This window comes from Notolepis coatsorum, assembly GCF_963971535.1.
Source record: "Notolepis coatsorum genome assembly, chromosome: 4".
In the NCBI taxonomy this organism is placed as follows: domain Eukaryota; kingdom Metazoa; phylum Chordata; class Actinopteri; order Aulopiformes; family Paralepididae; genus Notolepis; species Notolepis coatsorum.
Genome location: NC_140168.1, coordinates 78,210,181 through 78,226,196, shown reverse-complemented (window position 1 = coordinate 78,226,196; position 16,016 = coordinate 78,210,181). Strand labels below are relative to the sequence as shown.

The following is a 16,016-nucleotide window of genomic DNA, read 5'->3' as shown; positions in this document are numbered from 1 at the left end:
GTAGCTTATTCAGCTGTCAACATTAGCTTATGCAGCTGTCAACGGTAGCTTATCCAGCTGTCAACAGTAGCTTATCCAGCTGTCAACGGTAGCTTTTCCAGCTGTCAACAGTAGCTTATCCAGCTGTCAACAGTAGCTTATCCAGATTATTAACACCACAAAAAAAGACAAGCATTTTATGAAAAAGAGGGAACTTACCACTCCTTTCTCTACCACTTCTTTAAACTTAGAGCGAGTCATCTTGGGCTCCTGAGACGAAGAGAATAGATGGTCGTCACTAAGATATTAACACATTGGGTCGTTCATCACTAAAATATTAACACTAGTATTAACACACTAACATCACTAAGATAGTAACATTAACACATTGGTTCATTCATCACTAAGATATTAAGACCATTAACTCATTCAGAGCCACGCCCCTTTGACCATATTAGGGCTAGCGTGCCAATAAGGAAGTCAATGGGAGGACGGGGAAATTTGTGAACCGTTAAACTATATCTTAAATTATGGCTATGGGTCTAAAACACCCCTCGCTTATCAATGATTGCTTGCAGTCAACATGTACGAAACGGATTGTTTTTTCATTGGTACATTTCCGTGTTATACCGTTTTGAATACGAGTATAGTTTTGGAGATTCCAGAGAAATTCCGCGATAATCGCCCTTTACTAGAATACACAAAACACGTCTGCATTTTTCGGCTGATTTATGAATAGTTTTCAAATAAACGCTAGATTATCGATAGTATATGTGTACTTATGCACGCTAGAGAAGCGGGCTGAAAAACCGATTATCCATGCCGTGGTCAGCGCTAACGTTACGCACACACACACACGCTGCGATGGCGGAGAAAAAAACATCTGATTACCCCAAGACTGGTAAAATAGAGTCCTTACCTCACATCAGATGTTCTGCAAAAAGATTAATCCAATTCCTGATTGCCATTCCAAATATTGATCGCGTTTATTGATCCAAAGTTATAGCACCAAAACACATAATCGACGCTGCTCCCAGTGGAGGGACTCAATGCAATAGTATCCAGCTGCAAGTAAAACCTGGACTGGACTTATTTTTTTGATGCACAGTCCCACCCAATCCAATCCAATGATGTGCAATACCATCCGGGAGATGATAGGTATTTGCCCTTTTCGAGCTCAGACCCATTCCCAATGATAACGTCAGGATGAAAAATGTATGGATATTGCTAATAAAAGAAATAACGATTAAAACCCGAGTTTTCTCAAGTTTTCTCTGGTCTTGGCACTCAACGCATGGCGAGTTAACCCGACTAATCTCGTGGTTGGCACTGAATGGGTTAACACATTGGTTTATTCATCACTAAGATATAAACACTATTAACACATTGGTTTGTTCATCACTAAGATATTAACACATTGGTTTGTTCATCACTAAGATATTAACACTATTACCATATTGGTTTGTTCATCACTAAGATATTAACACTATTAACACATTGGTTGGTTCATCACTAAGATATTAACACTATTAACACATTGGTTCATTAATCACTAAAATATTAACACTATTAATTAACCCCTTGAGCCCTATCCCTATTTTCTGAAAATCTGCCTAAAAATACATACCTAAGTAAATGGAAGATTGCTCCACTTCTACCAGGTCCATTTGCATGTTCTTGGTATCTAGGGATTAGTGTTGTCAAAAATAGCGATTTTTCGATACATATCGATTCTGAATATTTAAAACGGTTTCAATACTAATTTCCCGCAATATCGATATTTAATTATTCATTAAAAGAAATTGTATAAGGAAGTTGCATTGTTCATTTCAATACCTGTAATAGTATAGTAGTCCACACACACCCATGTGCATTCAGTGAAATTGGAATATGACTGTAATACAAACAGTTCAGTTTGTCAGGTACATGCAACACAGATTACAGTGTTTACATCTGTCTGCTTGAGAAAATACCATGTTCTGCAATAAAAATTATTGAAGTGAGATGAACAGACTGAACTTTATTTTATTAGATAAAACATGTTGACAAAGTTTTACTTTGCAGTTGAAAAAAGGTAATAAATAAAATTTGATAAAAAAAATATCATATACCGGTATGTTATGATTAATTGAAAATGGGGGACCCTGATGTAAACAAGACAAAAGTCTTTCTCTGGTCTGCATCCCCTTAACAATTGTGTGTATTGAGCTGTACTGTATTGTACCCATTCTGCAATCTGTTAATACAATTTGCAATCAATCAATCGGTTATGCTTAACACGCATTAACTTTACTTAATTTCTAAGATTATATCATTTAGTTATTTTATGTGTGATCTAAAGATAAACAAAGGGTTTTAAAAGTGTTATATTTATCTTCTCTTATAGTACCAGAGAGAAGCTGAGGAGAATCAACCAGCAACAAAAGCAAAATTTATAAAAATATATATATATATTTATCTTTTTTTTCTTCTTTTTTTTACATTTTAAGATTGAACCTTTTTCCCTGTGATATCGAAAATGGTACCGAATATCGATACTTTTCAAGGTATCGTATCGAAGTTCGAAATTCCAGTATCGTGACAACACTACTAGGGATATCTAAGGATCTCAGGGAATGTATTCCCAGTGTCAGAAATATTGTGTCTGTTACTAGGCTTGAGTAAATTGTAATGAACCAAAAGGAGAATATACATTTTCTTTTTTTTTCTTATCTTTGATGGTGAATAACACCATGCAAAAATGTACCAGACATGAAATTGCCACTCACGTGTACAAAAAATCTAAGCAAATGAATAAAGGGAAGATGATTAAACAGAAGGTTTTGTAGATACAGTACTGAATTCTGCCATCCGGACGCAATTTGAAATATGATTATAGAATATAGAATATCAGGCCTATAAATGACCTTATTATAGCCAAGTCGCACATCTATGGATCGGGCCAAATTTCCCCTTTCCAATGGCAGAGTTCCATCTGGATTTAGTATCACCAGCCGTGCAGCAAAAAACGTGAATGAAATCTACTGTAAATACAGTTACTCGTTTATAATGTCAATTTCTTCGCCATTTTTCATCAGATTGCAACACGTTTTTTTGCTAGACGTTCACAGAAAGGTAGAGAAACTAACTGCGTTCTAATTTATGCCAATGACGGTCAGGTTTGTGGGAGATAATCCCGAAAAATAAGAAAGTAAATCCAGAAGTCAGATGTTTGACAGAGGCTGGCATGAGCTGGGTAGTGTCGTTTTTTCGAAATTCGAAAGCCAATCGAAAGCCCTGGGTCTCTTCTTTCAAAAGACTACACTCACTTTTGGCTGTGCCACTTCCTCCTGTCAATATGCGCCGGTTTCCGAGCGAATGCCCTGAGATTTCTATAATCTTATATTTCACTAATAACAGTTAAAATCGTTGGTAAACAAACGTAATGCTGAAAATATACACTTTGACTGCTGTTTTGACAGGGTTAGGGTCTTTACTCTTGGCTACATTTGAGAAAAAAATATGCAACATTAATTCATAGTCTGTAGAGATGGATTCATGGCGTGATGTCATTGTGGGACCCATCGGGCTTAAGAGGTTAACACATTGGTTTGTTCATCACTAAGATTTTAACACTATTAACACATTGGTTCATTCAAAAGGGAGAGGGAGGGAGGGAGGGAGGGAGGGAGGGAGGGAGGGAGTGATAGCATCGGCTAGAGGCCATCTCCCAGGGTGACGATAGCATGATCTAACCCCCAACTGTACTTAACATATTGGTTCTCGTACTTAAAAGGGGGCATGTTATGGGAAATGGGTTTCACTTGGTCTTTGTATGGATGACTGTCTGAAATATTATTTAGGCGCTGGGGGGAAATTACTACTTGATGTTTGGCCCAGGGTTTGAAGTCTTCAGACGAACAAGCCTAAACAAGCTGTTTTATAATCATTGCCCTTGGTGATGTGACAAGGGAAACACAAACAGTGAATTGGCTTTGATCACTCAATTAGCTGTACTTTTTTGGAGCCAAACCGACTCTGAGAAAGAAAAGAGGGATGGCAAGGGAGAGAAACTCACAAAAGGTGGGATGGCCTCCGTGTCATTGATGGCAGCTTTCATCATGGCCACCACATGCTCGTTGGTAATCACTTCCTGTAGGTCAAAGGTCATGAAGCGTTTAAAGGCAGACTGAATACACAGGACATACACCTACACCCACACACAAAACAATCCTAACATGACTAACCCTAATCCAAAATGCTGGTGTATATGAATATTCACTTTTTACTTGTTCTGGTAACATGGGGCTAACGTTTGAAGGGCGGCATGGTGGTGCAGTATTGCCTCACAGCTAGAAGGTCCTGGGTTCAGTGGTTAACACTGTTGCCTCACAGCTAGAAGGTCCTGGGTTCAGTGGTTAACACTGTTGCCTCACAGCTAGAAGGTCCTGCGTTCAAACTGCGGTGGAAGGCCTTTCTATGTGGAGTTTGCATGTTTTGTCCTGTTGCATGTTAGTCTGTCCTGTTGTTCTGACCAGGATGTACGTTCCTTGTTGCCTCCTTGATGCACGAGCTGCACACCGAGTCTGACATGGTGGGGAAACCAGTCTATACCAGACGTGAAGCCAGTCCTACAAAACCCACTGTGGGTCACTAACAACCGTACAGTAACAGTAGAAGCTGCTCCCCCAGAGGAGGGATCTGTAAACCAGAGCTGTACTCACATGGATGATGTTCCTCACGTTAACCGTGGTCAGGTTGTGCTGTTTAGACTTGGTCTCCAGTGCCTGGTCCAGCTGCCTGTCAATCTCCAACTCTACTCCCGCCTCCTCCTCGCTGTCGGAGGCTCCTGTCTCCTCCTCTTCCTCCTGTCTCCTCCTCCTCCTATTCCCCCCTCCTTTCTTCCTGCCCTTCATCTCCCTCTGACTCTCCTCTGATGGATGGATGGAGGGAGAGTGAGACAGAGATGAAAGAGAGATAGGAGAGGGAGAGAGATAGATAGGAGAGAGAGAGGAGAGAGAAAGAGACAAAAGAGAGATAGAGAGGAGAGAGCGGAGAGAGAGAGAAGAGGTGAGAGAGACAGAGGGAAAGAGAGAGAAAAATAGAGGTGAGAAAGACAGAGATAGGAGAGACAGAGACAGAGAGAGACAGAGAAGGTGAGAGACAGACAGAGCGGGAGACACTAGAGTGAGTATCAAATTAGACATGCATAATATACTGATAATTCTGTGTGTAGATGTAGAGCAGCATACATGCATAGCATTTGAAATAATGTTGAGAATCATTAATGAGCCAGAAGAACTAGTTGTTATCCATGCCATGCAGGGTCCCAAGGAACACCACACAACTCCATATCAAGAGGAGGGAGCCATCAGAACGCCTGTCGAATGTAAACTGTGGCAACCCCAAGCCACCACTGGGCTTGGTGATTGAAGGACGCTACGTAACGGCCCAATGGCTGGGCACTGCCCATATTTGGGCATCCGCTTCCAGACGCATCTGTCGCTAGAAGGCCATCAAGCCCAATAAGCAAATCACGGTGTGGTGCGCGTGTTGAGGAGGGGGAACTTAACTCATTCAACGCCATAGCCAACGCCCATCTCTGCTCTCTAGCGCCAGCTTTCCATTATTCTTTTCTCCATATGTTTTTTTTTTTTTATCTACTTTTTCTCCCCATTTTTCTATTTTTCTTCCGTCCCCAATTTCGTATTGTCCAATTCTACCCTCCCCTGTCTCGAACGCTGTTAGGCCATGCCTCCCACAAGCCGGCTGCAATGTGGATGAAGCCTTGCATCACATGTCCCCTCCGGTACTCAAGGAGGCAGCCGTCGCATATTTTCACCTGCACAGCGCGATCTCTCAGCGGCGAGGGTCTGTGTGGGAGGGACACGCCGCCCTCGTCGCTTCCTGATTCTACTGCGCAGGCACACCAACCGACCTGTAGGAGTCGCTGTCCACAACGTCCGATCCCCACCCACCAGCTTCCCACCCCCTAATACTGCCAATTGTATTAGTATGAACGACCAGCCAAGCTGGTAGCAACGCCGAGAGCTGGGCTCGAACCCAGCATCTCCTGCGTTGGTGGCGAGCGCCTTGCCCACTGCGCCACCCTACATTTCACAATCTTTGAGGATCTATTCTATATGATAGCTATGGAGAAAATAGTCCGGCTCATTTGACAGACACTATTTGTAGTCCAATATGTAAAAAAAATAGTAAATTTTTTCATGTATACATTTGTGTGTTATCCCGTGGTGAATATTGTATAGTTTCAGAGTGATCCGGGCTAATTCCTGGAGGCTGAGTTATGGAGCACTGTGTGCATTTTGCTAAAGTTCGCGTTGCTCGCCTGGACGCGTGAATACTTTCGGCAGCCAACATGCCCTTCCGCGTTGCTCTGATTGGCCGAGCACGCACATGCGCATGAGCCGCGACACGCTCCTCTGCCAGGCAGGAATCTTAACGCAATTTATACAAATGGAAGTATTGATTTCGCCGTAACGAATCATTAAAAAAATATACCGTTAACTAGAATATGTTGTGCCTTTACACATATGTTGGATTATGTAATTGGTTTGTCATGACAAACCAATAAAAAATCGCGAATTAACCGGTGGCTACAACAACACACAGTAACTACATGCATCATTGTTTACAATGAACGGTGGGGCTAATCGAAAGGACTGGACACGGGTTAGTTGTTCACCAACAATCTACAGACACAAACAAACACAGAACCGGACTGTTATATTAAATTAATTGATTGCTGTTTAACGCGTCCGTGTCCAGTCCTTTCGATTAGCCCCACCGTTCATTGTAAACAATGATGCATGTAGTTACTGTGTGTTGTTGTAGCCACTGGTTAATTCGCGATTTTTTTTTGGTTCGTCATGACAAACCAATTACATAATCCAACTATGTGTAAAGGCACAACATATTCCAGTTAACGGTATATTTTTTTAATGATTCGTTACGGCGAAATCAATACTTCCATTTGTATAAATTGCGTTAAGATTCCTGCCTGGCAGAGGAGCGTGTCGCGGCTCATGCGCGCGCTCGGCCAATCAGAGCAACACGGAAGGGCATGTTGGCTGCCGAAAGTATTCATGCCGCCTGGACACGATACTATTTCCAAATCAAATGTATGTAATAGGTATTATGTTTAATCATGAATGCATCAAAGGGAGGGGGGGTCGTTTTGTGATGCTCTGATCGTCAGCAACGGCATACGTTTTGAATACTACATACGTCGATCGTTGTGATCGATGTGAAATCATTGTAGGATCAAAGTAGGATTGACGTCATATAGTCCTTACCTTTGCTAGGAGTTATTACAAAATGAATATTCCAATTGTCTAATCGCGATTTCCAGTATTGATGTCCATCGGGTCCCTGACATGAAATGGCACAAAATATGCATCAAGTGTGCTGTGCGCGTTCCAAGTTGCTCGAATGAAGCGTTTCACTTGCCCGGGTCCAAATTATCCGCCCGGACCATATAAAATGTAACACACAGTGTGAAATAGGGTTTCAAAGGGTACTGCCACCTAGCAGGATTCGGCCGGCATTGCACTCTCAAGGTCTCAGAATGAGTTCCAATGATAACACTGAGGTCCGTGAGTGTATAGAATATTAAAATCGAAAAAAAAGAAAAAACAATCTAAAAATGTAATATTACGTGATTGGCGCTCAACCGCTGGCGAGCAAACACGTATTATTATGTGGTTGGCGCTGAATGAGTTAATGGGGCCCAAGAACACACTCACTCTCTCGTATCAGGGGCAGGAAGACAGACCGGTAAGCGGAGAAGACGCCCGGCACAGACAGTCTTAATAGAAGTCAGAGAGAGTGAGGAAAAGTGTGAATTGTTTGTTTGTTTGTTTGTTTTATTAGAGAATAAAGAAAAGTATTATTTTGGGAAACACAACCCGTCTGTTTGTTGTTTATTCTGCCACAGTGGTGGAGAACGCAGGCAAAAGAAAACTGGCAATAAGGGGAGCAGAATACATTTAAAAAAATTTACTTGAGACTCGGCCTAACCCCGGGCAGTTCATCCCCAAGCTGACAGAGCATGAGGACATAGAAGCCCATCTCCTAGCGTTTGAGCGCACCGCCAACCGAGAGGGCTGGCCGGAGGAGAGCTGGGGGGGACTGCTGGCCCCCTTCCTGTCAGGTAATGTGCAAAAAGCCTACCAGGACCTGCCAGCGGAGCAAGCAGAGAACTACACCCGGCTAAAACAGGACATTTTGAGCCGCTGTGGCCATAGTCTACAGTCCCGTGCGCAACGCTTCCATGACTGGGCATATGATCAGCAGGCCTCCCCGCGCGCACAGATGCACTACTTAGTCCGAGTAAGCCGAGCCTGGTTAATAACCCACCCCACAGGGCTCACCGTCTTGGAAAGAATCGTTATGGACCACTTCGTTAGATCAGTCAAAAGAAATTTGAATACACAAATGTGGCTGGGGGAACTGATTCACTCAGCATGAATGGACTATAGGTCAATAAAAACAATACACAAAAAAAAAACATTAACACTTTGATCACCATGGTTAAATTCATAATTTACCATTCCTCGCCAGCTCTATTTGTCTATGGAGAAGTTCCCCTTCTTTGCAGGGCTATAACTTTTTAAATTGTATTGCTAAATTGACATTATTATGGCCCATTCAATGTCCTATATATATTGTTCAGGGTGTAGCAATGTTATACTTTTTCATTCACATATTCATACTAAAATACGGTCTAAAGTATAAGTATGTTTTTATCGTTTTCTGCAGCTTTCTCCAGAACTTGATTTATAGCTCCAAATGCATTATATTGATGATGATGAAATACAGTTTGATAGCGATCGGTGCCAGATAATTTCAACTGCACGTACTTCTAGAAGTTACTACATATGATCTGATGTTGACCGGATGGGCGGGGGGTCGTTTATAATTCCGTGGGCAACGTTATATCATTCATCTCGTGTGGGTGCTATGATCATTAGAGTAGTTAGTATAGAGGACTTTAGAAAATAACGCTGAAACTCACCGTGGCTTCCTCGCGCCGTTGGGGCATGAGTGTGGAACAGAATTTTTTCTATTATGGGATGGAGAAATACCCGATCCATTTCCAGGTTGTATAATAGTATATACGTCCAAATCATGTTGTTTATTGAGTTAGGGTGAGCGATCGATTATCCAGTGTGTCAAGATGGCGTCGCGGGAGCTATAGCGAGTGGTCGGACCGAATTTGGATGAGCACCAGTTTCCTGTTTCCGGTTTGCTGTTTGGGCGATCTGCCACCAGATGGCGCTCTTGAACCGTTAGAAAGTTGAGTGGAACTCTGCAGTATATCTCAGGTCCCCGGAGGAGAAATATGATTTCGATCACAGATTTTTGAAATATTGATATAGAAGACGAGTTACGGCGTTTACGTTTTCGGCGATTAAAGTGTTAAAAGAAATAAATAAAATAAAAGATTTTTTTTTATTTCGATTCATTTCGATTATAATCGATTCTAACATTTTCAAATCGATGCAGTTGAATCGTCACATTAGAATCGATGCATTTCGATTCATCGATGCATCGTTACACCCCTACGAACTACCCTGGAGAAGGCCACTGTTTGACCGGGACGGTCGGACCAAAAGCGCTGCTATGACTGTGGCGAGCCAGGGCACTACTCGTGGGCCTGTCCAGGCAAAGATGTGTCCATGCCATCGGTTGCAGCTTCAGACTCCCGCAGTAAAACATGTAATTATGACACAGCCTGTTGAGCCCACAAGGAAACGTCAGCGACACTTTTACCGGTGCGAGTCAGCGACAAAGACACATTAGTGCTCCTGGACTCGGGTAGCGTCATAACGCTGGTTCAGCCCCATTTAGCATACTGCGACGCTAATGCTCCGCAAATGTCCGTGTCCTGTGTTCACAGAGACACACAATTGTATCCCACAGCGCTGCGCAGATCCCCCTGACAACCACCAAGGGTGTTTGCTCTACCTGTCTGTAGCACTGCTGATTGGACGAGACTGCCCCCTATATCGTCAGCTGTGCTCAGCGGTCATCTCCACACAAACCCCACCCTCTACGGGGTAAACCGAGGAAAAGTTAAGGACTACGTCAGTCAAAGGTGTGTGCTCTGAATGTGACGGGGAGTATTACGGACTCTGTCCTTGTATCATTATTTCCCTTGTATGTATCCTTGTATATTATATTGTATAGGGAATTATGTATATTATGTGTTATGTATGTAGTTAGGTTGTATTGTTGTCTTTTGTTTTCCCTCTTGTGTCTACATATCCCCATTCTCAGGTGTCTCCCAGTCTCCGTTCCAGCAGCTGGTCAATCACCATCTCACTTCAGCAACAGCAACAACAGCAACAACAGCAACAGCTGGGGCTCGTCAGCAATTAACCTTTCTCTCTCCCTTCATATATCCCAATTCCATGGTGTGCAGTGTTAGCCAGAGCTCTGTCGGTGTCTGTGGTGGTAACTATATCTGGTGGTGTTGGTGGTAGAGCACTCGTTTTGTGTGGTAATTGAGCTGGTTAAAGCTCTGTTGAGGGTGTTTTTGGCACCAGAGCTGGTTAAAGCTCTGTTGAGGGTGCTTTTGGCACCAGAGCTGGCTAAAGCTCTGTTTCTTTGTGCCTGTTTAGTGTATTTTTCTCCTGCCTGTAGTACCTTTCTGTTAACCCTTTGTATATTTGTTCCCTGTTCACCCAGCCTATGGTGATTACTTTTCTATGTATTAATCTTTTGTTTTCGCACACAGGGACAATTGAGGTCTACATTTTGCATCACGTAGGTGACTCAATTGGCTCAATTGGCAGAGTGAGCGGGAGGGAAGCCGTTGGGGTGGTATTCTGGTCGTTGTAAACAGCGACTCCTACAGGTCAGTCAGGGCGCCTGCACAGCGAGGGAGGGAGATGGTGAGGGTAGTGTGACCTCCCACACGTTACACCTCACCAATGAGAGTCCGTGCTGGCAGGTGAAAAGATGCTGCTGGCTGTCTCGGAGGAAGCATCCGATAGACTTCAGGGCTCCCTAGACCGACCAGTGGGGGGCACATGCGAGCAACGACCAGGAAGGGGAGGGGGGAATTGGCATAACGACAAAAAAATTGGGATGGGAGAAAAACACAGAAAAACAGGAGAAAAAGTGGATACATTTTTTTTTTATAATAATCCTCTCATTCCGTTACCCATCATTGAGACACTGTTTTCGAGAATCGCCCTTGACGTTGTTGGGCCACTAGTCAAATCATCCCGAGGCCACCAGTAGGGCTGTCCCAGACTAAGGATTTGGATAGTCGACTATGATTGGCTGAAATTAGCTGATAAAAAAAAAAAAAAAAAAATGAAAAAAAAAAGTATATATTTTTTTTAGGGAACTCATTTTGTGCAAAAATGGAAAGCCTTTAAATTTCCATGTGGCAGAATTGTTACAATAGCCGATAATCCCTTTTCCCAATGATAAATCCCTATACGGGTGGAACAACCAGTGACGTCAGACTACACCTCCCTATTTGGGCTGTGGGGGTGCTTAATGTCTGAAGGAGTCGACGGAAGGCTTCTTGTCCTCTGCAAAAGCATGCAATTGGTCCACTGATGGATACATCTTGATATTTGTCTAGTCTAGTGTGTTCATTAGATGGGTAAAATCCTCTTTCAGTGCCTCTGTGCCTGTTTTCTTAGGCAGTTAGCCTCTGGTATGAGTGCCATTAGCGTTAGCCACGCTTCTAGGCCTCTTTTCTTTTGGAAAGAATGCTAAAAATAAAATAAAAAATAAACAAGATTTTTTTTTTACTAAGAGGTTGGCAGTCGACTAAGTCTCCTTTAGATTGATTATTCGACTAATAGGGGTCAGCCCTAGCCACCAGTATATACTGGTGATCATAGACTACGCAACACGTTACCCCGAAGCCATCCCGTTACGCACGGTGAGGGCCAAAATCATAGCGTGAGAGCTATTTCATTTGTTTAGTCGAGTGGGGATTGCCGATTCCATTCTCACTGATCAGGGCTTGTGCTTTATGTCGCAAGTCATAAAGGAAATGTGTAAGCTCATGAAAGTGGAACAGTTGAGAACCTTCGTCTACCATCCACAGACTGATGGGTTATGCGAACGTTTGAACTCGACGCTAAAAAGCATGCTGAGAAAAGTTATGGAAAAGGATGGGAAGAATTGGGATCAGTTGTTGCCCTTTCTGATGTTCTCTGTGCGTGAGGTCCCACAGGCTTCCACTGGCTTCTCGCCGTTTGAGCTGCTCTACGCCCGCAAGCCGCAGGGTCTCCTGGACGCTTATAGCTTATCCGCAACAGTAAGTTACTTCCGGGGTAGGCCTGATTGGCCCCGACAGGCACGTGACGCGCAACTTTCTCTGCCGCGCGGCACGCTCCGCGGAGCCGAGCGGCAGAGCTTGCGGAATTACGTAACCGTCCAAATACGCCATGACTTTCATTCGGCGCTTCAGCTCACCTGGCAGAGCAGCGGTCCTGCGATCCTGCGGTCCGTTGTTGGTGAGTTCGAATCCCATCAAATCTTTTTTTTTTAACGTGATTTTTTTTTTTAACGTGTATTCTTTCGCCGGTTAAGGTTAGGCATGGTTAAGGTTAAGGTTAAGGTTAGGCATTGTTTCGGAGTTGGTTAAGGTTAGAACGGTTAAGTTTAGGCGCTGTTAAGGAGCTGGTTAAGGTTAGAGTTTGTCTTAGAGAATGGCAATATTCTTTCTATGGTTAAGGTTAGGCATGGTTAAGGTTAAGGTTAGGCATTGTTTCGGAGTTGGTTAAGGTTAGAACGGTTAAGTTTAGGCGCTGTTAAGGAGCTGGTTAAGGTTAGAGTTTGTGTTAGAGAATGGCAATAGACAGCCTATTTCCGCGCGACAGCTCTCAGCAGCCTCGTTGCGCGTCCTGAGTTTGCCGCGTCACGTGCCTGTCGGGGCCAATCAGGCCTACCCCGGAAGTCACTTACTGTTGCGGAACAGTTACAGGCCTCCTGGACATCGCAAAAGAGATTTGGGAGGAACAGCCGTCACCCCACAGGTCTCTCATAGAGCATGTGCAGGTGATGAGAGACAGAATGAAAGCCCTCTGGCCGGTGGCAAGAGAACATAATGCAACAGGCCCAAGACGCACAAAAGCGCATTTATGATCAGGGCGCACAGCCACAGGAGTTTAATGTGGGAGTCATTACCTCTTCATTTTAAGTCACTTGGAGATTCAAAAGTGTAATACTAAATGTCCATGTAGGGAAATGAGGAAAGATCCTGCAGCTGAATGGCGAAAATACCATAGAAGACTGAAGGAGTCTGAAAACAGATCAAACCTAGCTTTTGGTGTGATGTAAGCACTCTGCAGACAGTATTTATACAGGCCAAATACAATGGCGGTCAATAGGAACAGTGGCTGCGGTTACATGGTGACTTTTAATTCCGAATTATAACTTCGGAATCAAATCATTCGGATGTAAAAAAAAATCATGCGAGTTTACATGTCAAATCTTAATTCCGACAAGGTGTTTACATGAAAGTCACTGTCTAATCGGGAGTTTTCGAGTCATCGTAAGGTTTGGGGCTGGGAAGGCTTCTGATTGGGTAAACGTAAACAGGATGTTAACGTCATTACGTTTACCGGAAGTAAACAAACAGCTGCGACCGATATTCTCAGCTACTGTGCTAGCGTACCAAACAACATTAACCAGACTCTCGGTGTGTCTATTCTGCTAACGTTAAAGGCCTCTACATGCTACAGCAACTTCAAAGCAACTGCACCACAACATCGACAAAGCAAAGGTGTTGCAGACACTCTGCCTTTATGCTTCTGCAACATCGACGCACAGCCTATGTAACATTGTACCCCGTATGTAGCAACCCATTGATAACAAGCAGACAAATAAGCATAATTTTTACTTCCGGGCGGGGGGTTTCAAAATAAAAGAGCGACGTCTAAAAGCACCGTAAATACGTTTATTCTTTACAATATCTAACATTACACGAACCTAAACTAATCTAAAGTTAGTTTAGGTTCGTGTTAACGTTAGATAATGTACAAAATAAACGTATTTACGGTGCTTTTAGACGTCGCTCTTTTATTTTGAAATCCCCCGACGGAAGTATTATAGTGTCTGTTGCTAGCAGCTTAACTTTTGCCGGCCGGTTCTGTGCTTTTTCTAGCTAACGTATCATCATTAGTTTCCAAAGGAGAGGAGAGAAAGACCGCGGCTCACATGCAGCTCAAACTACCTGTTGGAATAAATTAATTGATTGATGTTTAACTTGTCCCTGTGTGTGTCCAGTCATTTCGACTAGCAAATGTTGTATTTAACGTTACCTCAGGATACCATTGTATTTAGTTGGTTAGCTATGTAGCTAATGTGGATAGAATTTTGTATAGCATCAATACTAGCTGGCTGGCTACAGCTTTATTTACTAAATTATGGAGGCTTTTTAATCGTCAAGGTAAGAGAGGATTTGTCATGATCAACTGAAGGCCTATGCTATGGAACAATATGTGCCCCTGTTCGCGATCATCTATGTGTACTGTAGCCTATGCGCGATCATGCGCAGAAAGACCGGGGGGAACTAATTCCGAAAAATGCGTGAAAAGCGTTTACATGGACAGAAAAAGCTTTAATTCGGAATGATAAACGGAATAAACCGGCCACTTACATCGGAATGGATTTTATTTCGGAGTGGCCATTTTCATTCGGAATTAAGTATTTTCAGATGTTTACATGATAACTTTAAATAGGATTTAACGTTAATTCCGAATGAAAAGGGGAATAAACTGTCCATGTAAACGCAGCCAGTGTCTGTGTTTCCTACAAAGTGTACCATCAAGTACCCGGATTTGCCGGTCTGATGTAAATGCCAGTGTGCTGTGCTGTAACATTACCCATAGTGATGACCAGACTGGAGTCCGTGGTGTCTTCCTCAACCAACAAATATCCCTCCTCCTCTTCCTCCTCCATGACTCCTCTCCCTTCTGCTCCGACCCCGGGAGGAGGCAGCAGCGGCAGCAGGTGTGGTGCATTGTGGGCCGCTGCTGGAGGACCAGGGAGTTCAGTTCCGGTACCGGCACCGATGTTGGACGTACTGAACTTAAGGCGTTTGCGGCTCGTGCTCATCGTCCAGTAACATGACCTGTTGAGCGACGACACAGAACAAAGAAACATCATCAGCTGTTGGGAAGGCAGGGCTTTCCCCAGGACTCTCAAACAAGGTGGTGCTGAGTCGCAACTAGGGGGTGGTCTGGAGTAGGGGTGTGGACATTTCTCGATTCTAAGATGCATTGCGATGCGGACGTGGACGATTCTGCATCGATGCAGTAACAGAACATAGTCGATTATTTTAAAAAAATGTATTCGTCTTGCTAGCTTTTATGTTCTTTTACAATGTAGCGCTTTGGGATTTGCTCCACAACTATAAAGCACCCTACAAATCAAATATATTATTATTATTGTATTATTAAAGCTGGTGCTCTGGTCATGCATCCACTCAACTCATAGAAAATACAGCATCAGGCTATTCTAAAAGTATTGATACCAATACTGATACTAATAAGAAGAGAGTATTGAACCGTTTTTAACAGCTGGGTATCGAGATACCTTTCTAGTATCTGTATCATGCAACACTAGTAAAGACATTTATTTTGACACTCTGATTTAAGAATTTTCTAATTAAAAGTTAATTTATCTGACTGCTTGTATTAATTGATGAAAAAGTAGCCATGTGCAGGAATATAGATTATAAAATTGAGGATGTAATATTATTGAGCTGCATCGAGATGCATCGTAGAATCGAATCGAATTGTGGATAGCTGAATCGTAATGGAATTGAATCGTGAGGCCAGTGAAGATTCACAGCTCTAGTCTGTGAAGCCATTTGCTGTAATTTCCTGCAACTTAAAAACATTATTTATATAAAATAGCAAACACAAGGGTAAGTTGTGTAAGGTTACACAATAGTTTAACATTGAACACGAAAACAAGCATGTGCACACACTGGAACAGAGGAACGAGCAATCACATATTCAATAATGATACGTCTGTTTCTAAGCTGGTCCCAAGCT

The 16,016-nt window shown here is 43.0% G+C and overlaps 1 protein-coding gene across 1 annotated transcript in view; it reads right to left on the bottom strand.

Annotated features, from left to right (window-relative positions):
* The window catches only part of gon4la (gon-4 like a), a 208,609-nt gene extending 193,536 nt beyond the window's left edge, over nucleotides 1-15,073 (bottom strand). Inside the window, exons 1-4 of the mRNA XM_084311994.1 lie at nucleotides 14,841-15,073; nucleotides 4,683-4,891; nucleotides 4,037-4,111; nucleotides 199-249 (exon numbers count right to left, since the gene is read on the bottom strand). Coding sequence (XP_084168120.1) covers nucleotides 199-249; nucleotides 4,037-4,111; nucleotides 4,683-4,891; nucleotides 14,841-15,072 — 567 coding nt within the window. The 5' untranslated portion in view covers nucleotide 15,073. The remainder of the gene's footprint in view (nucleotides 1-198; nucleotides 250-4,036; nucleotides 4,112-4,682; nucleotides 4,892-14,840) is intronic.
* Between the last annotated feature and the right edge of the window lie 943 nt (nucleotides 15,074-16,016).